At 39.9% G+C, this 23,835-nt stretch overlaps 1 protein-coding gene across 1 annotated transcript in view; it reads right to left on the bottom strand.

Moving 5' to 3' along the window:
* POC1B (POC1 centriolar protein B) overlaps window positions 1–23,835 on the bottom strand; it is a 52,588-nt gene that overhangs the window by 19,631 nt on the left and 9,122 nt on the right. The window contains exons 4-10 of the mRNA XM_033058728.1: window positions 23,464–23,643; window positions 22,075–22,182; window positions 20,454–20,569; window positions 19,951–20,084; window positions 19,344–19,412; window positions 12,967–13,122; window positions 5,483–5,569 (exon numbers count right to left, since the gene is read on the bottom strand). Of these exons, the coding sequence (XP_032914619.1) occupies window positions 5,483–5,569; window positions 12,967–13,122; window positions 19,344–19,412; window positions 19,951–20,084; window positions 20,454–20,569; window positions 22,075–22,182; window positions 23,464–23,643 (850 nt within the window). The remainder of the gene's footprint in view (window positions 1–5,482; window positions 5,570–12,966; window positions 13,123–19,343; window positions 19,413–19,950; window positions 20,085–20,453; window positions 20,570–22,074; window positions 22,183–23,463; window positions 23,644–23,835) is intronic.

Below are 23,835 nucleotides of genomic sequence, written 5' to 3'. Positions count from 1 at the left end.
ATGTCTTGTTTTTAGTGTTAAATGGCACTAGAAGAGAAAGAACAGCAAACATCTCCCAGCCGGCACAGACATTCTGACTTCCAGATCACAGTACATTGCTTTGCTTCCTCCAGATCCTGTTTACATGAACAAGGTCAGGGGATGTAACATTTGAGAGCCTCTACAGTGATTTCCTGCTTCTGTCAGTAAAAACTACAGAGACACCATCAACTTTCCCTTGTTTCCAACAGCTTATCAGGGACCGGAGGTTACCAGTGCATTGCCTTACAGAAATAAAAAAACCCAACCTCCTTCATGACTAAAACTAAAATTGGAGGATGAAACAGAAAGAATCCCAAAGAGAAACAAAACTTCCAATTTTTCCTTTTCAATAGTTCAGAAAACAAAGGCAATATTAAGCTGCTTGACACATGGAGAAAGAGTGGGAGAGAGGCAGTAATGCTTTCAGAATCTTCAATGAAATAGAAAGGAGAAAGAAACACCACTCCCAGCCCTCAAATTTGACTCCAATTTAGTGAATATTTTCAGAGTGCAAAAGGCTAGAACACACCTAATTTCTAGTAACTGAAACATATGAGGACTCTTACCATTGAAAAAGTCAGGACATTACACAAATACTAGTTTGTTAGGCATACACAGCTAATTTTTACAGTGCTTTCAATAGTACACAGGAGAACTGAATAAATGAATCATCAAACCCAAAGCCATTTCCTAACCATAATAATACACAGGAATTCTTAATGGTTTTATAATTGTAGTCCAAAAGAAACCAACTCCATACTGAAAACTTCAGTGAAATTTTTCCAGTGACACAAGAATCACACTCCCTTCACTGAGTTTACAAAAGAAGTTACATCAGTATGAACCTTAGATGAGAAAAGATTTTTCACCAGGTTCAAAACAACTGGCCTTAGTACTAAGCTAGAATAGAAGCTGATGTTTACAATATAGGCAGTTTAATAATGCAAGTGTTTTCAGCAAAATCCCTATAAGAACATTTGTATCCGCATATCTTAACCTCTGAAGCAAGAAAATACAACTAAACTTTAAAAAAGAAAACACAAAAGCAGGCATTTTAAGTGTGGTAGCTCTGATGGACTGTTGGTTTTGACGAAGCAAGAAATTAAAATTGCTTGAAAAGAAGAGGAGGAGTAGGAAGAAGAGATAATACTAGTATTTCCTTAGACAGCTCAAAATAAATGAACTGTTAAGAAAATATCTAAACATATATTTTAAATTCACAATGAAGAATCAAGAGTTATTATATTTTTAAATACAGTAATTTCACTAATACAAGCCGCACGGATTATAAGCCACATTTCCGGGGTGTCGGCAACGTTTAGGTCCTCATCCATACATAAGCTGCAATGGACTATTAGCTGCACTTTCGTTTGTAGCGAGAATCCATGTGCAACTTTCACAAATTTGCCAATTAGTAACAGAATCGCAGCATAGCGGGGTTTACTGGCTCAGGGCGGGGCCAGGCAGGCTCGGCCCGCTCATGGTTGCCGACGGGGCTGGGTGGCCCAGCTCGGCGCTACGGCTCGGCGAGGCCGCTCGGGGTCGGCCGGGCGGTGCTGCCGCTGCCACCGCCGGGCTCACTTGTCCCCCCCTCCCGTCTGCACCACCGCCGCCGCGTTTGCTCGCCCTGGCCAGCACTGCTGGCCCCCGCGCTGCCGGGCTTCCCCACGCTGCTGGCCCCGGTTCTGCTGGGCTTCCCCATGCCGCCAGGCTTCCCGTTTCTGCCATGCTCCCCTGCACCACCAGATTCCCCCACGCTGCTAGCCCCGGTTCTGCTGGGCTCCCCCATGCTGCTAGCCCTGGTTCTGCTGGGCTTCCCCGTACCGCCAGGCTCTGCCGCCCACCCCCCGAACTGCTGGCCCCGCCTCTGCCAGGCTTCCCCACCTCTGCCGGGGCCGGCCGGGCTCCAGCTTGGCTTGGGGCTGCTGCGGGCTCTCACTTCTATGTTGGCAGCTTTTAGAATATTGTTCATATATTAGCCGCTCCAGAATACAGGCCGCACTTCTGGGTATGGACCAAAACTGTAGTGAAAATGGTGCGGCTTGTAATTGTGAAATTACTGTACTTGTTTTTAAAATCTTCTCTAGGCAGATTGCTGTCAAAAATAGATGATGGTGATACTTAGCTGCACCCTAATTGTCTAGAGTAGCGTGTCCTCTTTTGGGCTTCTTGGTCGTAGATAGACACTGACACCCTGGAGCAAGCTGAGTTGAGTGTGAACAAGATAACAAAGGGGCTGGAACATGTGATACCAAGAAAAGGCAGAGAACCAGGTTTGTTCTCTGGAAGAAAAGATACAGGGAAATCTTGCTGCCATCTCAGATATCTAATGGGTAAACAGAAAGAAGACAAACACACACGTATTACAGGACCACTGTGAATTGAAGCTAACAGGCATGTTGGAACATAAGATATTCTTGCCCAGAAAGGTGGTAGAATCTCTATCCTTACACATTACTAACAAATGAATGGGACAAGGCTTATAAGAACTGATCTAAGTTGGCCTTGCTTTAAGCAGATAGTTAGATGAAATTACTCCAGATATCCCTCTCAACCTATACTATATCACTTTCATCAACAAATCTTCACAGAGGGAAGGAAATACCTTTTTGCTCTGTCACAAATCATCTTGGGGCAGTAATAATGTATTTCCCATAAAGAAGTAGAACAACACACAATTCCAGCTGAAGAAAAGATCTCAAAAAGAAGAGCACTTTCTCCTATTGTCATTTCTCCTGGACTAGACTGAGACCTACAGAAGTTTTTGACCACTTACTGTCACAAATTTTGGTAGTTAGTCAACAAAACATTACAAGGTTTTGCATAGACTTCCAATCTTCCTGAAGGCACCTCAGTTCACCAGAGATCCTAGAAAAGCTTCAGTGTTGTTAGCCACCCCAGAGAAAGGTTGTATTTAAAGACTCGCATTTTGTCACATCACTGTCTCAAGTACCTCTCTCCTTCAGCAGTAAAATTAAAGTAAATATGTTGATTAGCTACTTCCAGTATCTAGGGACTTGCCAATATGTTTTGTAAATAACCCTTAAGATCCTGCTGTGTTACATGGGTGATAAATGCCATGAACAAGAGTGCATAAAGATACCTAAATGCAGACTGCACTTTACTCTCTGCACATAGGCAGAAGGCAGAACTCCTTAAGGCAGAGCCTTAAAAGAGTAAGTAGGTATAGATAGGACGTGTAAATTAACCCAACAATCTGATTTTAAAATTTTGTTATTTGAATAGCATTCTTTCAGTAGAAGTATGCAAAAAAGCTATAAACAGATTTAAAACGGGTCTTGAAATGTTTGCAGGGAAAAAAAAAATGCACATTGATAATGTCTTCAACAACCAGTAGAAAAAGAGCAACCCATTGGGGCTGGAATCAGGGATATGTATGAGGTAGGACAATGAATTAGACTATGACTAGAGGATGGCAATCTCAAGTTGGAAAGGGATTAAGAAAAAAATACAAATAATGCACAAAAGTAGTATCATTTAATTGAGGACAAACTGTAGCAAGAGGAAATCTGTCAGTGAAGGCATGATAGAAGTAAAGGCAGCATCTTCCCTTTTCTTCCTGTTTCTTATGAAGAACACATCAAGCCTCTATTAGACAGAGTCTCGACACATTAGGAAAACTAAGAAAGCTTCAGATAAAAAGGTCCAAGTCACTGAGATGCAGAACCCTCTAGACACAGAGTCTAGGTGGTTGGCCTGATTAAGAAACAGGTGATAATTCCACAAATGACAGAAGCTGGTAATGCAGCAGACAGACACTGGACAGGAAAATGATACAAAGGATGAGCTGACATTAGAAAGAAGGGAGGACTAGACTGGTGGGAAAAGTTGAAGAAAGTGTTATTCTTGATGGGAGAGTAAGGATATTAGCGGCAAAGAAACCATGCAAATGATTCCAGAATTTGTGTGAAGAGTGGCACGGTTAGGGTTAACCTGTGTTGAACAGGACAGTTGCCCTTAAGGCTGCAGTCCAAGTAACAAGGTTATAGAAATGTTTCTAGATGGAAAGACACAGATGGGGAATGCTGAAATGCAGCAGTGACAAGAATCAATGATAACTGGTAGACTGAGATGCTGGGGGAAAAAAAAACATAGTGATTACTGACATAGTAAAAAAGCATAAATTATGAAGCAACATTTTTATAATTAAGATTGTAAAGCCAGACAGACAGTAGTCAAAAAAATGCTGTGCTTCTTGGGTCAGTTCTCTCCTCCAAGTTCTGAGCATAAAGTTTTACAAGATGCTTTCACACCAAAAGAATTAATGAAGACTAAGTGGTTTGTAGGTATGTAATAAAGAATTACAGTGCAACCATACATTTGAACTCTGTGATGAGCAGAGTAAGTAATGAACACAGAATACTTAAAAGTGATCGGTAGTCAATAAATTGTATCTACCACAATCCACTGTCCGTGAAGCCTACTAAACAGGTGTCTGTAAGTCTACAAAGAACTATATTTTCATTGTGAAAACATGACACAACGGATAAACCTTAAAATATATAACATTATCTCCTCTCAAACACAAGTCATTATACCATTATTTGTTTTGAAGTAAAGGTTTCTCATCAACCTGGGCATCATGATCTTCAAAAATTATCTTAAAGAATTTTATATAGTACCTTCACAACATAGCTTTCATAAAGCACTCATGACAAAATAGAACAGCAGAAACCACACCTGTTGCCTTTTTCTAAGTATTAACCCTTCAACCACATATGGTTTATGGTAACTAAAATTGCTCAAGACACTATTTGTGCCTTCACAGAAACAGATTCAGAACTAAAAGAAAATTTCTCATTTTAACCTAATTCTAGAACAGCATGTCTTTTAGATTTCATACCAGGAGAACATATTTTTCCTCCCACGAAACTACCACTAAAACATTGCCTTCCTCTCCTCCCCCATGCCATACCAAAGTCATATGTAAAGTCAACATTAGAAGATTCTAATCCTATCACTTTGTCTTCAAAAGTATTACTTTTTTTTTTTTTCCTTCTAGAGAACTACTAAATGCCTTAAAAGGAGAAATAATAAAACATCACTTTTAGAATCGTATCACTGAGACAATGACTCTTTAGGGTTACCATTATTTGCAGATAAAGACAGAATTACAAGAAGTGCTTGAGAATAAGATACAAATTTTAACAGTAATATTTAGATTACTTAGCATGGGCTTATAAATAGAACTTGCGCTTAATACAGTGGTAAAACTACAGATATAAAATGAAAGCTTTGCTATCACACCATCTTCTGGTTGGATTTGGGAACTGCGACAGAAGGTTTAAGTTGAGAATTCAGGATATTGAACTCTGAGCACTCAACAATTACTAAAAAATCTATTTTATTCATATGGACAGTAAAGGCATATTTCTGTAACAAGCTAGCTATACCCTACCCTTTTTCTTTTTTTCCTTTGTATTATTTTAAAGCAACTTACAGGAGTACTGATACCTGAAACCGGTCTAATATTGATGACAACTGGGTCAGGTGCTTGTTTGTCAGGCACATCAAAGGTAGGGTCGACCTGTTGAAAATGAATTATATCATTATTTCAGCACCAACAGAGAAAAGGAAATCAGACTGAAATAAAAATTGAGAACAAACTTAGCAGCCCAGATCAGTTGGTTCCCAATCCCCATTCAAGATCCTCAAGTCATCCATTATAACAGACTGTCAATATGCTTACTTCTTCTGTACCTGTTCTGATTGCCAAAATAAATTTGAAAGCACTTCTGTGGAAAACAGGTAGGAGGTAACACTGAAATCTGTGCTAAGTTAACAGATCAAACACAAACTATCTTGCTCCTGAAACCACAGAAAAAACTGCTTTCTACTGGGACAATGTCAGAGGCTGATTGATCAGATATGTCATCACAGTATCTCCAATTTTGCTCTTAATATCACAGTTACTACTTGCTTATTTTTGGCTATAGGAGTTAATCTATAACTTTAGCAATATTTTGCTAATGTCCTTTCCCGAAAGTGAAGCATTAAGAATGTATCAGAGAACATGAAATTTGAGAAAGCTACTGCTTTTATCTTACAGTTTCACCTATGGATCAGAATAACCTCCCTACAAAAAGCCATGTGCATATTACCCCTACTATTTATTATCTAGGTGTATCATAGCCTAAGATGTTTGCCCTCTCAGCATGATGCATGGAAGTACTATACTTATTATCTTATGAACTGGCAAAATTTACAGAAACACTAGACAACTTTCAAATCACCAAGAAGTCTGATGTAATAAAGAGAAATGAACTTTTCTCTTTCCAACTTTTTATCAGTAATCCAGAGACAGTATTAATTCCAATCACTTTATTGAAAGTAGGAAAAAAACCCCAGAACCCTCAAAACTCACACTTGCCTAGTGACAGGGTTAAGTTTAGTCACTGAAAGTTTCTTAGCTACGAGGGTCATTTTATTTTGACTTCTCAAGAGGAGGATCCTCCTATTTACCTGAAGACTGTCAAAATTCTAGCTCACCCAGAGCTGCTTACTCAGTAACTGCTTCAGTGGTACTTCCACAGGAAAAATCCCTGATGCTAGGGTCCATACACTGGTATAAAGACATTTAAGTCAGAGACATGTTTCTCAAGTAGCTAGAATACAATCTTTTTTCTGGAATTAATAGTCAAGGAAGGAGGGCAACAGCACCTTGTACTGCCTGAAGACTTTTCATTCAGTTTATTTAGATTTCTGTACTTACTTGCAGAAATTTAGGTTAAAATTAATAGAAGCAAGATCTCCCTCAGTAAATAAAAGTGGAAGAAGATGGACAAAGTTTACTAGTAAGCTAGAAGGTAAACATTTAAAAACAGATACTACCTGATTATTCAAAGTGAAAGTGATTCTTACACTTTGCAGAACTTACAAATCAGAGACGACAAGCCTTCCCTAAGGGGAGATCTTAATATTGTTTTTAAGCTTGTTCACTTCTCTGAGTAGTAGTGCTTAGCTCTTTCTTTTATTCACATTCAACAAGCCATTCTTCATCTATGATCTTTTTTCTGTCTTCTGATTACAGGTGCATCAGTCAAGAATGAGCAGGGACTCAGGGACAATCAAGAAAACCCATTCTGCTACATGGTCATCACAACTGAACACTTAAAATTCTACCTCATTGTAGATATTAGGATCAAGTCTTGCTTTCTTCCAGTTTTGTCAAATAGACTTGGAGGAAAGAAAGGGAGAGAGGAAAACCAAAGCCAAGTAACATGGTCTATGTATTAACCTTCAATTTAGCTGAAAATTCTACCATTTTAACTGGACTTCTCCCTTTAGCATCTTCTCTGCAGAAACATGAATTACCAAAATCTCCTCTGAATACAGTATTGCTTACCACTTTTTCACAGTTAAGGTGAGCAGGAGAGGAACTGCAAATTTTATTGTTTCACCTCTATACGTATTACGTCTATTGAGATGACACAGGTAACTCAGAGTTTGCATTTGTTCAGTGCCCAGAATAACCAGGGTCAGTTCCTTCTGACATTGTTAGCCCTACAATAAATATAATCAATGCAGAATCTTAAGTGCCACTCAAGCTATGAGTAGGTAAGACTAAAGTCATTTTCTGACATGCATCATTTGGGCACTGAAGACACTGGGCATCGAGGACAATGCATTTGCAGGATTCTGCAGAAGAGGGACAGTAGAAGCCTACTACCTATCAGTACTCTAATGGGGAGGAACTACTGTAGTATTATCACTAATAGCTCTTGAAACATCTTTGAGACAGTATCTCTTTGTTATATACATCAGAGATATTGTAGAAGGAGATAAATTCTTGATACAGGTTGGTAAATAAATTCATGGTGTAGTAAGTTAAAAAATATGCTCTTTTTGTGTGTGACAAACACAGAAGCGTGACATCCTGGAGCTAGAATGAAAGTTCCTCTGAGTATACTTCTGCTTATTGCTTTACCAGTGATAAGAGGAGGATGAAGAACACTGTGAACCCTGGCTGGCGGTGGAGTAACTGTCATAAGCAATACTAAAAGAATGAAATATAAAATTATTAAGCAACTAGTCTGAGATAGCATCTAAAAGGTGTATAAAAATGTGCAAAAATATAAAGGCTGTATCTAAGTTCACCGCACAAATATCAGTGTTTAAAATTGCATTAAAAATGAATGAGGTAATGGAATGAAACTAAATGTAAAAGTTTCAAATTACTTGACATTTCCTGACAAGGTGACATAGTTAGCTGTAAAATAATCTTGCCAAAGGAAGTCTTAAAGGTAAGTCTTGAAAAGACTTAACTTTAAGAAACAAGACAGAAAAAACAGAGCACGAAAACACAAGGTAGAGAGTACTGTCACATATAACAAGTTTTCAAAAACACTCTTTCAAAGCCTTGCTTTAATTACATGGTAAACTGATACATAAATATTTTCAATATCTTCTAATATGATAATAAAATTATCACATTTTGATGCATAGTAAAATAAAATATATTTGAAGGAAAGGTTTCTTTCATGAATTAGAAAAATATAGTTAATAAAATTAAAAGAGAAAGTTTTAAATGACTCAAAGTATTTCTTAGGAAAGTGATTTAGCTACTTGTGAAATAGTCTCTCCAAATACAGCAAGAGAAAGTTAGCTTTCTATTTGATTAAACATTGTTCTTTGCTGTAGACTGGGGCCCTCAAGCCAAGCAAGCCATATAATCTTTTTTCTACTGCCACCTAGTGTATATTTGAATTTCCTTCATATAAGAAAATATTTACAACTGAAATTACACTGAAAATTTTAAGATTAAATTAAATCAACAGAAGCTCTATGCAAAAGAGATAAACTCTATGCATCTTGATATGTTCAAACCTCAAAGCTGTTTTGAAAGAAACCAATTTCTAATCTTCCATTTATTTTAAAGAAGTCTTTAGCACGTGAAAGGTCAATTATGTACAAACACAGCAAATTCAGAAACACATTTCTCATCTAGTGGAATGCAGTTTTTAGTATATTTCACTAAAACTGCATAACTGATTAAACATACTGTTGTCAAATAATTCCACGAGGTCCTTATATCACACAGAGACAACAACTGGGATTTACCTCAGTTAAATTTAGCCATACAGCTTGTCACCTGTATTTGAGCTGGTACTCACCTAAGATTACCTCTATGGTCAACAGAAAAAGGTAGGTGCCTTTAGAGAACAAACAATTTACTTACGTTTCCAAGCTGTCTGAAAAATTGCAATGATTGTAAGCATTAAATCTCTACTTACCTGAATATTCAAGAATCACATTGATCAGTGCAGTTGGAGAACAGTTATAAAGTTTTACAAACCAAGAACATGAAATTTGAAACTGCATTAAAATTCAGGCTGGACTGAGGAGATAATATAACTAATTACTTTCTTGTAAAAGTTAATTATTCCTATTATTAGGTAGGGAGAGAAAAAAAATAAGGAAGGTATCTGAAATATTACAGAATCAAATAATAGCTTTGAAGAGTAAATAGGAAAAAAGTTATCAGAAGCAAAATACACTCAAGGACCATCTTTCTGTCACTATCCTGAAGGCAAAACACCAGATGATACCTGCAATTCTTAATGCCCTTGTGCCAGCTGCTTTATTCAAAATAGCATTTCCAACAGGTGATGTGTGAAAACATTGCAACTGTGCCTCTGACCCCAGGTGAATAAATTTTAAGCCAACTCAATTTTTGTGTATACTATTTCCTCAGTTCTGGAATTGCAGGGACTTTGCCACACTGAGGCAAGCAGAGATAGAGGAGTAATAGCCAACAAAAAAAAAGGAAAGGTGTGAAACATTATGAATTCTTAAAAAACAGGGGGACAATTACTTTCCTCTTTCTGTCTGTACATCTGTTGAACTTTTTGTGTTCCAACACCTTTAATTTTATCCTAAGGCAATCCCTCTTCATTCCTGTTGTTGAGGTGACTAAACCAGCTGAGCATAACTCAAGGCAATGTATTACAACACATCTCAAGCATTTAGGTAACATTGTAGTGGCTTGTAGCAAACCTTAAGCAGTCATTGATACTTTTAAAAATCCCATTTCCCAACTGCGTCCTCTGCCCGCCTGTAATTCTTGCATATGTTACCAAGTCTCTTAGTGTTACTTCTGTTTAGTTAAGATCAATTATCTTACCCTGTTGACATAGAAATATGAAGAGAAAGGAAGAAAACAACAAGAAAGGAAGCAGTTCCGCATATTCTCTAAGGTGTAGATGAGATAATAGGAAAAAATTATCATTACAACTGCGGTGCTGTAGTGGAATAGATTACACAGAGAGGCAGGGGAACCTCCAACCCTCTTCAAGGCCCCCTAACCAGACACAGCTGAACTGATGTGCTACTGATAGGAAGAAGAGATGATCTCCAGAAGCTCCCTCTGGCATGCCTGTGATTCCATTCCTCCCTTCCCTTATGTATTAGAAGCATGATGAGCCATTGAAAGATGAGGATGGAATTGCAGTGGAACAGCCTAACACTAGAATTCTCTCTATTGCCTCTGGCTTAGAAAGAGCTTGGCATGTGAAGGACAAAAATTCTTTTTTTCTTTTTTTCCTTCTCCAGAATACAACACAGCACAGTGGGTCTATACATTATGCTTTTTCTCAGTTACAAGAAGAAATAGTTAAGATCGAACACTGAAAAATTTCAAGCATAGTGCTACCTACGATCTAGTGCATACTAACTAAAGCATGTTACTGCTGGTAGTAACCTGATACCAGTTTTGTCTGGATAAATTATGTTTTTGTCCAGTTGGTGAGGTTTATTCTTCCTCATCACAGCAAAAATCCCACAATTTTTGTTGGGGCAGACAGGAGGAGCAAAAAAAAAACAAGAAAAGACATATGGAGCAAGAAAATTTTATCATTTCATCCTAATATCATCTCAATTATTATATTATTACATTAATCCAAAAATTAGCTGCAAAAGAGATTCTAATCATTATTACTATATCATTCAATTTAAAAATGTAAAAATATATTACATTACAGCAATGTGTTTTGTTGAAACTGACACTATTTTGTCTTCAAGAATATAACATACTTGATGTTTACTTGAAAGAAAGATCTTCTAGTGACAATATTATAGAAAATACAGCAACTCTTGTTAAAATCCTGAAATAAGGCCACAAAAATATAACACAAAGAGTCCAAAACTTTGCTATGACAAAGCCATAGAGCTCTTTTACTACTATGGAGCAGTCCAGCAGCTTATAGGCACAAATGCTGCAGCAACGAATAAATGTAGATATAGGTCTAAGTCAAATTTGTCAAAACTAACTAATAAATAATTTCTTGACATTCAACTACTGACTTTCCTTGATGAGCCCTTTCAGTACTGATAATGTGGCTTCCTAGCCTTAGTTTAACTTTAGCCTGAACTCATTAATGCTTTTCCAGAGCTTCTCAATTACCCAGGGCCAGGAACAAGAAAAAAAAATCTGAAAAAACTGGTTTGAAGTATATTTACATCTTTGCCAGGCATGTAACCAGCAGAGAAGTCTGGAAATGTTGACCTGAAAAGAAAACAATGGACCTCTGCAGCTATAATCTACTGTGTTTGTTTAGTACATGCTATAACTGGGTGCAATTTGAATAAACTTGAAGCAAAATGTTGCTCCAGCAAGACTGCCATGTATCTGCTGGCAAATGCTGTGATTGAGTTTGTTCTGGCACTGACCAACTATACTGAAGGCTGGTACCAGTAAACTTAACTTCATTCATTTACCTTACAACAAATAGGAAAGTCCATCACGGAAGTTTGTTTGTGAAGCTTGTCATATGTGCAGTTATCCTGTTCTGATCAAAATGCTAAGCACTAGAAAGCTTCATATCCAGCTTGACAATAGAACCAGGCACAGAAGAAATCTTAGTCATGGATTTCATCACAGTTCCCTTCCTCCAGCAAATGTTTTCAATCTTTACACTACTCATTTGCATGTATTCATATTGCAAACACACCCACCCACAAGAAAGCTCAATATCCCCAAATGTCACTGCTTTAAAACGCTGAACAGTATGGCGGCAGTATCTACGTTTTCTACTAGGCAACCAGGCAAAGGTGAATTTCTATAGTCCTCTGATAGCATATTACAGCAATCAGGAAGTTCCTAGATTTATTTCAGATACAGTTCTTCAACACTAGAGGAACCTGGAGACTATTAAAAAAAGTGAAGAAAACATAAGTAATTGCCCTGCAGAGGCCAGCCAGCTCTATCAAAGTCTATCACAAACAAAGTGTAAACAATGGCCTCATTGAAGGCATAGCACTGTCTACCTATTGAGCAAAACTTTCAGACTACTTGACAAACACAGAAGTTTTCCTAATACTGGCAGAATATTTGACATTGCACTTTGGTTCTCTAATTTCCAACACTTTCAACAGATGCCAGTAGACAGACTGACAGTGAAGTAGTTAAAGAATAAAATATGAGGAAATCAGACTTCACAGCGAGGTAAAACACACTTCTGGTCTAGAAAGTCCTTTAAACAGATATCAAGACCTTCTCACAGTACCTAAAGGTCTTGGAAAGAGGAAAGCTTGTGACAATCAAGTATTTGACTTTCAGTAATACCACCACTTTGTCCTGCTTATAATGATGTATTCTGATAAGTATTCTAAAGCTCATTGAAGATTCAGATGCCTTCTGCAACACTTGCAGTTTTATTTCAGAAACCAGATTATTACATATATTTTGCTTGAATCAGATGTAGAGTACAGACATAGAAGAAGCATGAAAGTAATTTCAGTATAAACCTGCACACATCAGCTTGCCTAGTAACTCTAATGTGGATCCATAAATTATGGTTGCTTCCAAAGTATTATATATAACAATAAAAAGCTCTCTAGTATACATAAAACATATTTAACCATAAATGTCAGACAGTGTTCACAGAAGCTTCTTGTTTCCTATATTAGACAATTTATTGCACTCACCTCAACTGTATTAAGATTTTCATCTTCATGGAGATGAGATGACCTTGGGTAAATATCAAGAAGATGAGGAGGATCATCAATATGTGTTCTTCTAAAATTGTGTTTGAGAACTTCTTCATAATCCAAAGTATCAAAATTGGTTTTCCATAGAAATACCTGTAAGAAATCTTCATATCAGTAACTACTTGAAGGCTATTCAGTGCTCAAAGCATAACTATTCAGTGAAGTCTGTTATTGCTAGTAGATCTCTGCATCCTAACAATACTGCAGTGATGTCTTAGTCTGATCCCTACTGCAACAAAGGCACTTCCCCAGATTATCTTTACTTCAAATCTAAAAGATGTGGTCCAATCTATTTATGAAACCACCTCTAAAATACATCTCTAATCACAAAACAAAGCAAAGTCCTGTCCCAACTGAACTGTTCCAAGTTACTTTTCTACCAGATCAAGGGATCATGTACTGTTACATTTCTGCCCCTTAAAAAGGCTTGCAGGTCTAACAAGAAAGTTTGAAAGAACAAGAGAAATGAGAGTTAAACAGAACTCTAAAACACCTGGTCCAGTGATTTAACAGCAGGAATCTCTTTTCTGAACTTTGTCTAATTATGTACTGGGTAGAAACAATATAAAAGTCATACAATGACTAAATGCAGAAAGTCATAGGATATAGAGGTAGTCCAGAAGTATTTTATCCAGTCTTATGAATATTCCGGGAAATGAAATCATAACACACAACATTGCTTTCTCATGTCACAATATAATTGCATGTTTAAGTAATTTAATTAAGAGGAAAAGGAAAGGAATTTTGAGATACTGAGAAGTTACCAAAAGACCAATGCTGATACCTACATCTGCTAGCTAAATTAAAGAAAACAAAGAGGGGACTATAATCTAAATTAAAATTACTTCCCTGTCCAGCCAGTAATATTTTGGACAGACCTTAGAAGTATTTTTCAGACATCAATAATTATTAAGCAACAAAAATAATACATTTGTTCACAGAAATTTTAAGCACACAATATCATATTTTTAATATATTTCTGAATAGCTGCATTACTACATTTCAGGTTCAATATCTTCCATGACTCCCTTGAGTCAAAGACCCTGAATATGCACTGGGAGACAGTGCACCACTAAAGGTGAACCCAGACTAACTCAGACATTAGTACCAGTGAAAGAGGGATGCACAGATCTCAGTCAAACTACCTAAACCCTCCTCAGAACCTGCCACTTGCAGGACTGTTAGGTGATAGATCAGTTGATTCACAGGAGCTCCTGCTTTCTTTCCGTCCTCATTCGTGTAGGTTCTATTAATTACATCATTCAGTCTGGAATAAAGTTACTTTTTTCAGTAGTCTCTTCCCTTTCTTTTCAGGCTAATTTTCCGCTGGCTTAGTAAATTTAAGTGCTTCAGCACTGAGTATGAATAACAGTATAGGCAAGAGACAGCTCACCTTTTATCAGGGGTGAGCTTTTGAGCTGCTCAAGCTCTAAATATGTTTAATTTTGTTCTTAAGTGAAAGGCCATGTCCCTGCAGTTTCATCATTAAAAAAAATTAGCAAGAGTAAAACCAGAATGGAAATATCCGCATGTGCCTTGAGTATCTCAACTACAGTGCAAAAGCAAATATGCAAACCCTAGAAAGATGGATATTTCATAAAGAAGTATTCCTCTTCACACCAAGGCCTTCATCAGATATCAGTTGTCTCTTCTACGTAGTAACTGAATTAGAAGCATAGGCTACTACTGTCCAAACAAATAGGTGTAACCTTGCTCTTTGTCATAAAAGGTCTTACGCTTTCCATGGCAACAGGTTAATGAAATAAATTGCCATATGCACATATAGCCAAAAATGTGAGGAACACAAACTTCAGAACACTACACTTGGAGATTTTTTTGTTTGAGGAAAGAAGCAAATAGAAATAAACAAAAGTATCCAGTGTTTGTTTCAAATATTTAACCTGCTTCTGAACAAGGCTGTCAGCTGGTTCTGCAGCAACCAGAAATTTGATACAAGAAGCAGAGATACTGGTTTTTCTTCTTTGATGGAAAGGCATGGAAGGATCTGTTGTTTGAAAATGTAAATAATATACATAGGAAGGAAGCAGTCTTCCATAAACTTCAAATGTATCAGCTGCCTCCAAATCATGCTGTGAACAGACAGTATATTTTGGATACTGCATGAGGGGTAGAAGATAATACTTTTATGGCCAGCCCCTGCTCATAAGCATGACATTTCTGATCTGCCAGCAGAACTTTTCCAAGAAATCACCCTACAATTACAGGAAACCAACAATAACAGTGAGTTGAGAAGTCCCACAGCCATCCTCCTGGCACACCTGAAAGGCGGCTGTAGACAGGTGAGCAAAACAGGATGTTTGAGAAGTACAGTAATTTCACGAATACAAGCCGCACCAATTTGACTAAGATTTTGCTCCTAAACCGGAAATGCGGCTAATAATCAGGAGCGGCTAATACAACCTCAGAAGTGCCTGCCAGAGTGCTGAGCCGAGCAGCTGCAAAGTCGGCATTTTGCGATTGTTACAAATCGCTACTTTGTTGCACCGCGGGTGGAGCCTGGCTCCGTGTAGGCAGAACGGGGGGCGGGGAGAGAGGCGGGAGAGCTCTCTTTCCTCCTCTGCCACAGCCCAGGGGAGAGACGGTGGGGGGGCCCGGCGCCGCCATTGCTGCAGCTCGGGGAGGAGAGGGGGGACCCGGGCCGCCCCTACCGCGGCCCGGGGAGGAGAGGGGGGACCCGGGCCGCCCCTACCGCGGCCCGGGGAGGAGAGGGGGGACCCGGGCCGCCCCTACCGCGGCCCGGGGAGGAGAGGGGGGACCCGGGCCGCCCCTACCGCGGCCCGGGGAGGAGAGGGGGGACCCGGGCCGCCCCTACCGCGGCCCGGGGAGGGGGGGGAAGCCGGCGCCGCCATTGCTGCGGCCCGGGGAGGGGGGGGGGGAAGCCGGCGCCGCCATTGCTGCGGCCCGGGGAGGGGGGGGGAAGCCGGCGCCGCCATTGCTGCGGCCCAGGGAGGGGGGGGGGAAGCGCGCGCCGCCATTGCTGTGGCCCGGGGAGCCGACGGGAGCCCCGCGCAGCCATTGCCGCGGCTCGGGGAGCCGACGGGGTGCTTTGTCCCCGCCCGCCGCCGCCGCGGCAGGAGCGGGGAAACTCCGTCCCTGCCCGCCGCCGGCGCCACGGGCGCGGGAAAGCTCCGTCCCCACCCGCCGCCGCTGCCGTAGGAGCAGGGGAAGCTCCGTCCCTGCCTGCCACCGCAGGGCAGCGCCGACCCGGGGTGACCGAGCCCAGTGGCAGCGGCGGCCGGCCCCGAGCTGCAGCACCGTGCTGGACCACCTGGCCCCGTCAGCGGCCCCTAGCGGGCCGAGCCTGCACAGCCTTAGCTCAGCCAGTAAACCCCGCCCTCCCGCCGTTCTGTTAATAATTGCACGCGGGTCCTCGCTGCGAACGACAGAGCGGCTTATATTCGTGTGCGGTTTATCTATGGACAAAAACCAAAATATTTGCCAACACCCAGAGATGCGGCTTATAGTCAGTGCGGCTTGTATTCGTGAATTTACTGTACATGTGCGTATACACCAAAAGAAAACGGACACTGAGGAATAAAGTTCTTATGTCTACTATAGATAAAGATATACAGTAATTTCACGAATACAAGCCGCACCAATTTGACCAAAATTTTGGTGGAAACCCGGACGTGCGGCCAATATTCCGGGGCGGCTAATACATTAACAAAATTCTAAATGCTGCCAACACGGAAGTGAGAGCCCGCGGCAGCCCCAAGCCAAGCTGGAGCCCGGCCGGCTCCGGCAGAGGTGGGAAAGCCGGGCAGAGGCGGGGCCAGCAGTGTTGGGGGCGGGCGGCAGAGCCTGAGCCAGCAGGGCGGGGCAGGGAGGGCGGCAGAGCCCGGGCCAGCAGGGCGGGGGAGCCCGGGAGAACTGGGGCTAGCAGTGCAGGGGAGCCCGACTGCATAGGGGAAGATAGCAGAAGCAGGAAGCCCGGCGGCGGGGAAAAGCCCCCTAGAAGCAGGGCTGGCAGTGCACGGGAGCCACATTGCATAGGAGAGGACAGTTGAAGCAGGAAGCCCGGCGAGCAGGGCTGCCCGGCGGCGGGGAAAAGCCCCCTAGAAGCAGGGCTGGCAGTGCACGGGAGCCCAGGGGAACCAGGGCTAGCAGCGTGGGGGAGCCCGGCGGTGCGGCGGCCAGCAGTGCCGGCCAGGGCGAGCCAACATGGCAGCGGCGGTGCAGACGGGAGCGGGGAGCCAGGGAGTCTGGCAGCGGCGGCGGCAGCAGCACCGCCCGCAGGGCAAGCAAACGCAGCAGTGGCAGTGCAGACGGGAGCAGGGAGCCTGGCGGCGGCGGCGGCAGCAACACCGCCCGGCCGGCCCAGCCAAGCCGTAGCGCCGAGCCGGGCCATCCACCCCTATCGGCAACCATGAGCGGGCCGAGCCTGCCTGGCCCCGCCCCGAGCCAGTAAACCCCGCTATGCCGCGATCCTGTTGCTAATTGGCCAATTTGTGAAAGCTGCGCACGGATTCTCGCTACGAACGAAAGTGCGGCTAATATTCGGGGTGCGGCTTATCTATTGACAAAGACAGCAACATTGTCGAGGCACCGGGGGTGCGGCTTATAATCCGTGCGGCTTGTATTCGTGAAACTACTGTACACCTTGGTAGTTACCCAACAGCGGTTAGCACATTTTAAAACTTAGAAAAGTTGCAGCAAAGTAAGTGCTTCTCTCCCACCAAAACTTTGATAAAACAAATGGAAAAACCTCAACAAACACAGGAAGGCTCATTTTTAAGGTAATTTAAACAGTTACTAGACCTGCTATGACTACGTTTTAAATTCAATATTTAACTAAGGAAGTGCTTCCTGATGAAACTGGATCTTCCCTCTCATATATTCAGCATGAACCCATTATACCAAACTGCTGAGGAACACGAGACATAGATTTTTACCTACTTTCTCCATGCTCATGCCCCAGAAGCTCTACAACAGAAAATCAGGGCAGGAAAAAGGCAACGACATGACTGCACTGAACACACAAGTCATTCAGGGGGCCCAAATTCAAAGGAACTTTGTAGTAAGACAGGGATTCCCATGGTGTGTTGGCATTCAGTGGAGAAGCTGTGTTAGGCTTAATACTGTAGGTCCTTGCCTTCATCAGAGCTTCTCAGATTAATCTTTGCCATGTGACCTAGTGAATACATGCACTTTTGTTCCTCTTAAGTTAAGTATAATATACCAACAGTCACAAAACTCAAAACAAAATACTCATGGAAGGTAAGGTCAACAATTCAGAATCATGTAGGACCTAAGTTGCAATTGGGACTTAAAATCTTATTTAAAACTTTAGTATGGAAAATAAAAGACCATACTACTGGGTCAAAAAATAAATATCTTTCCCCCATTCTTGGCTGGTTTTTGTGGGGTTTTTCCCTGCTTGTAAAATTAATATGGGATGTTTGATAACACTTTCACTCTTTCAATTACTTCAAGTCTTGGCAGTACTTCTTACTTAAAACTTGGTGAGAGAAAGCAATCTTTTTTATTTCGCAAGACCATCTCTGCTAGTAGTTGAAATTTGTTTCAAACTCCACTAAACAGAATATAGCCGTGAATTATGGTAAACTCAAAGGATCTTAATTTCAACAACACAGTATTCTATATCCACATTGAGCTTTTAGCTTTTTGTAATAGGAAACAAAAAGACAACTAATATTAAGGAACACTTCAGACTGAAAATTTAAATCTTGCACAACAAAAGTTCTTTCTTTCTGGAAACTTTATAAACCTGATAGAGATGATCGCAAGCTTGAAAATAATTTTTCTTAATTGTAAGATTTATTACAGCAGATGGAGATTAATTATAAGACTTACTGCTTAACTTTTTTTTTTTTAAGTGCTCAAATGATTCTTCTTCCCTTCATAAGTACTTTACTGTTTCACCAAAGTAAATTAGTCAAGGTAGCACAGGAGGTGTTTTTCTTCCCCCCAGGTCTAGCCAAGGTTTTCCTGGTCATACAACTTAATACCTACAATTACAGAGTAAGGACTTTAAAGCAGTGAAAAACCTAACAAAGTAGCTATCTTAATATTTATTGCAACATAACTACTTTGCTGACATCGAATTGCAACACTTTAAACATTCTTAGTTAAAAATCCTTCTTTATTTTAATATGTAAAATAGAAGTGGCTGGTCTTCTCCTCATCATAACACCCAATGGAAGGCCTATATAACACACTAGTAGACTGAATGCATGTGAGTAATTAGCATGTTACTGTATCATACTATATTTAACTCCCATCCACTGTAACAAACATTAAGACATTTCATTTAAGGAGACAATACCACAAACCTGAGTATCCATTCCACCTGAGGCAAATTTTTCGCCACCTTTTGAAAAAGCCACACAAAGTACAGGTCCCTGGAAAAATAAACAGCATATAGTAAAAATAGCTATGACTGTAATCATGGTATTTTAGAGAAAAACACTGATCCCATTACCTAATATAATAAATTTTTCAATTTTAATAAAACTAGGAACAATTTTACAGCAGTGAAATTTCTGAAAAACTTGACTGAAAAGTTAATATTGCATGTTTTCATAAGATGCTATATTACAATTACAACAATCTGTGTTAGGATAAAATAGTGGCATTATCCTTAGTGCCAAATAACATGATTCTGAAAATCAAGTGAATTATTAATGAATTCAGAACATGAGCTTTCACTTAATATCAAGAGTGTAATATTGAGACATAAAAAGCATGGTTACAGGTAAATACTGATGCATTTCCTTAACCACTTGAGACAAGGTGCATTAATACAACACCTTACTGTCCACTAAATTTTACCTGAAAGTTGCAAGAAAAAAGACACAATGGCATAAATATCACTTTCACTTTGTAAAGCTACTGAACAACCTTTTAAGATCTCCATTTAAAGAGGATTATTGTGTATACCTTGTGTCCATGAAGAGTGTAAATAAGTCTTTCTCCTAAGAGGTCCAGAATCTTAAGGGTACCATCAGTAGAAGCAGTGATGAGGTAGTTACCAGAAGGATGGAATGATATACAATTAACCCCTGCTCTGTGAACTGATTTACAGAAGACAATATTCAAAGGCTGTAGATATCTACTAAGAGGATATGTACACTTTATTTCTTTGCTCTTTTCTACTTCCCAAAGAGCTACTTCATTTAAGAGAAAAACAACCAAAGTGCTGGGGTATAGAAGACTCTCCACATTTGCTTAGTTCAGTTCTAAAAATTAAGAGAAGCAAAGAAATAAAAAGGATTCAGATTGGATTCTTAGGGTTGCTAGACAACAAAAAGATACTTACAACAAGTCAATGGACTTGTTTGTCCACTTTCCCCAGTAAAGAATAAAATAACATATTCATAATAAATCACATTTAATTGCAAAGAGTCCCATTATAAAGAAAATAAAACAAACATTGTTTTTACCTTTGAAATGTTGCAGCAGTTTGTTTGTTCGAATATCCCATAGTTTCACTGTGTTATTGGAACCTGCAGAAGCTATACATGTTCCACTTGGGTTGAAATCCACAAAAGTTGCAAATCTAAATATAAATTAATAAAAACAGATTTATGTTGTGTTTCCACAGAAGTATTTAGGTATGTGTATATATATAAAGCCCACAATAGTAACACTGAGCTGCCACAAACTTGTGTGGAACCTAGATGTATGGAAACCCAAATTAGGCATTTCAAGTAACTGAAATAAGCATAAGAAAACAAGATGTGCGTGATAAATCATAATCTCACTTTTGTTGAAAATACTGCACAATTGATCCAAGTCCAACCTTCAGAGTTTGTGCTAGAGTACAAAGCTCCTAGAAGATAGTGCTGCAAAGAGTTTGTAAGCAACAAGTAAAATAATTTTGTCTAAGAACGGAGTATGTAGCTATAATAACATTTTGGACCCAAAAAAGGATGAAGGCAGCCATTAAATCAGCAAAGCACATATACAAGATAAATATTTCACTAACTTGTTAATCAAAACTCTGGATCCAAGGTGTTTAAGAAAACTGCATATAAGTAAAAGCAATTATTTTCTAAATTTACAGTAATTTCACGATTACAAGCTGCACCATTTTGACTAAAATTTTGCTCCCGAACCGGAAGTGCGGCTTACATTCAGGAGCGGTTTATATATGAACAAATTTTGGAAATTTCCCAACCCAGAAGTCCGAGCCAGCTGCGGCCCCAGGCAGCGGGGCAATGAGGGTGCATGAGCAGTGCTGCCAGGCGCCGGGGGGTGCGGCAGCGGCACCAGCTGGGCACGCTGTTTTCCCTCTTCCCGGCGGCACCAGCCAGGCACGCCCCTCTCCCTCCTCCCGGCGGCACGGCCAAGGACGCCCCTCTCCCTCCTCCTGGTGGCACCGGCCGGACACACTGCTCCCCTGCCTCCTGGCGGCAGCGGTGAGCGGGGCTGGGGCTGCTCCCTGGCGGCCACCCTGAGCAGGGCCAAGCCAGTAAACCCCATGATCCCGCGATTCTGTTACTATTCGGCAACTTTGTGAAAGTTGCACACGGATCCTCACTGCTAACAAAAGTGCGGGTAATAATCCGGTGCAGCTTATTTATAGACAAAGACCTCAACGTTGCCAACACCCCGGAAGTGCAGCTTATACTCAGTGTGGCTTGTAATTGTGAAATTACTGTAAATAAGCCTGATCACTGAAGGTAACAAAATATTATTTTCATCAACAACTGGAAAAGCCTTCAAGCTTTCTTCTTGTTGAAGCATTCAATATCAAATAACATTATCAAAATTGAGGGAAAACATGGAAGCATTCCAAAATTCAAGAAAAATCTCAGTTCTGTTTGGATTATCTCTTGATTGCTGGAAAACAGCTGAGTAAGTGCCACCAGTTAACCTCTTGAGAAAACATTATATGAATTATTTTACTTGACACGAGTGGTAGAATTCTGATCTGTTTTCAGATTTAACATATGTTAATTTGTTAAATGTTGGATATTAATAACACAGAACATTACATAAATGCCATTAAAATTACACTATTACATTTTTCCTTTTTTCCTATTTTTTTCTAGAACTTACCCTTCATAATCTGAGAAACTATTAACACAAATTTTATTTCTTGTATCCCAGATGATAACAGATTTGTCCTCACTACAAGACGCTATTAATCTTCCATCAGGTGAAAATCTGGAACACAAAAGCATATACATTACTTAACAACTGATTGTGTTTAGATTAACATTAGAGACATAAGGACATAAGCAGCAAAACACCAGAACCAAGGAAGCCTGTTTGAAATAAGATTGCATAACACTTGAGTTTCTAGTATTTATCATGGACTAATAACAAAAAAAAAAAAAGCTTCTCCCCCTATTCCATTCTGCCCCATTTCACAATCAACTACAATTAAACACAGACATAAGAAAGATGAAGAGAGGGGGTTGGGGGGAAGGTATCAGCAACCTAAGATGCAACTTCAGCAACTTCAGATGACAAAGATTATTACAGAAAACCATAGGTAAAAGGACAAAGCACCCACGGTAGAATCCTGTGTTCAATGTTAACCTACATTTATGTTCTCTGAGTTCTTTCTAAACTTACAAATAGTGAGCAAAACATTCACTATTATTCCTAGACTAGTAGACTAGGTTTTTAAACAGGAAAATTGACTTGTCTATGGCCTCGGGCACACTTATTTCCCTTACTGAGCAAAATGACATTAAAAAACTGTACAAGAACTTTCATATGTAATTTCCTAGAGCTTTCCTTTTACTTTTTAACATTCTGACAGTTTGAAACTTTGTAGGGGTCTGCACTTCACCAGTGTTAAATTCCTTTCTCAGGAGGTTTATATCAGGCCTCTCTTAGCTGCATATTTTCCATTAATATGGAGGAAAAGAAAAAATATAAAAAAAACCAATCTGCCAATAATCTTTTCTTGTCATTGAAAAGTTGCCCTGTCTTCAAAGAGTATGAACCCTAACTTGCAATCCAAAGGCCATTTCTTTTACCCTTTCCAATTATGCAAGCTTAACTTATCTGGATTCATGACCATTCTTTAATGCCATCACTACTCCAAAAATAGTTGGGAAAATTCCTACAATGCATGATATATCTAGACATGAGTGCTGGGAAATTAGTTAATGCAACAAAAAACAAAACAAAACTGGGGAACAGGATACTGACTGAAAATAAATACAGAAGATCCCATTTGTTCTTTAATGTAAAAGAATGAACACAGCAACTTATTTAGTACATACACATATTAACATAGAGCAAGCTTTCATACTTCAGCTAGGAGATCTATACAAAACTTGTGTGCATAAGGTTCATTTATTAAAATTTAATTATTGGTGAGAGATCATTTTTTGTCATTCACAAACTTTTCTTCTCTTATTTCTACCCTGGGATATAAAATCCCCTTTGTTAGCACATCTACTTTACCAAGAGAATAAAAACAACACTTACTTGGCACAGCGAACCCAACCAGTGTGTTGGAATAGGGTAAACAAAAGGCGCTGATGGCTAACACTCCATATTTTTATTAATTTATCATTGGATGCTGAAACTACAGAGCAGCCATCATGGGAGAAGTTCACACTCCGAACAGATGCTGTATGACCTTTCAGTACTGATGATTCTCCATAACTAAGGGGGGGCAAAGAAAATGAAACAAAACCCCAATTATCAAGTCACAAATCACAATTACTTTAAAGAGTTTAAATCCCCATAAAACTCAGTGTTAGCATATTTAGATTCTGACCCAATCAAAAAAGCAATACACAGAGGACAAGTCTTAATGTCACCATTATATTTTTACTTTCTAAAATATTATTAGAA

The sequence above is a fragment of the Catharus ustulatus genome, chromosome 4 (assembly GCF_009819885.2).
Source record: "Catharus ustulatus isolate bCatUst1 chromosome 4, bCatUst1.pri.v2, whole genome shotgun sequence".
In the NCBI taxonomy this organism is placed as follows: domain Eukaryota; kingdom Metazoa; phylum Chordata; class Aves; order Passeriformes; family Turdidae; genus Catharus; species Catharus ustulatus.
Note: the sequence above shows the minus strand (reverse complement) of the source record. Positions and strands in the feature narration are given on the sequence as shown.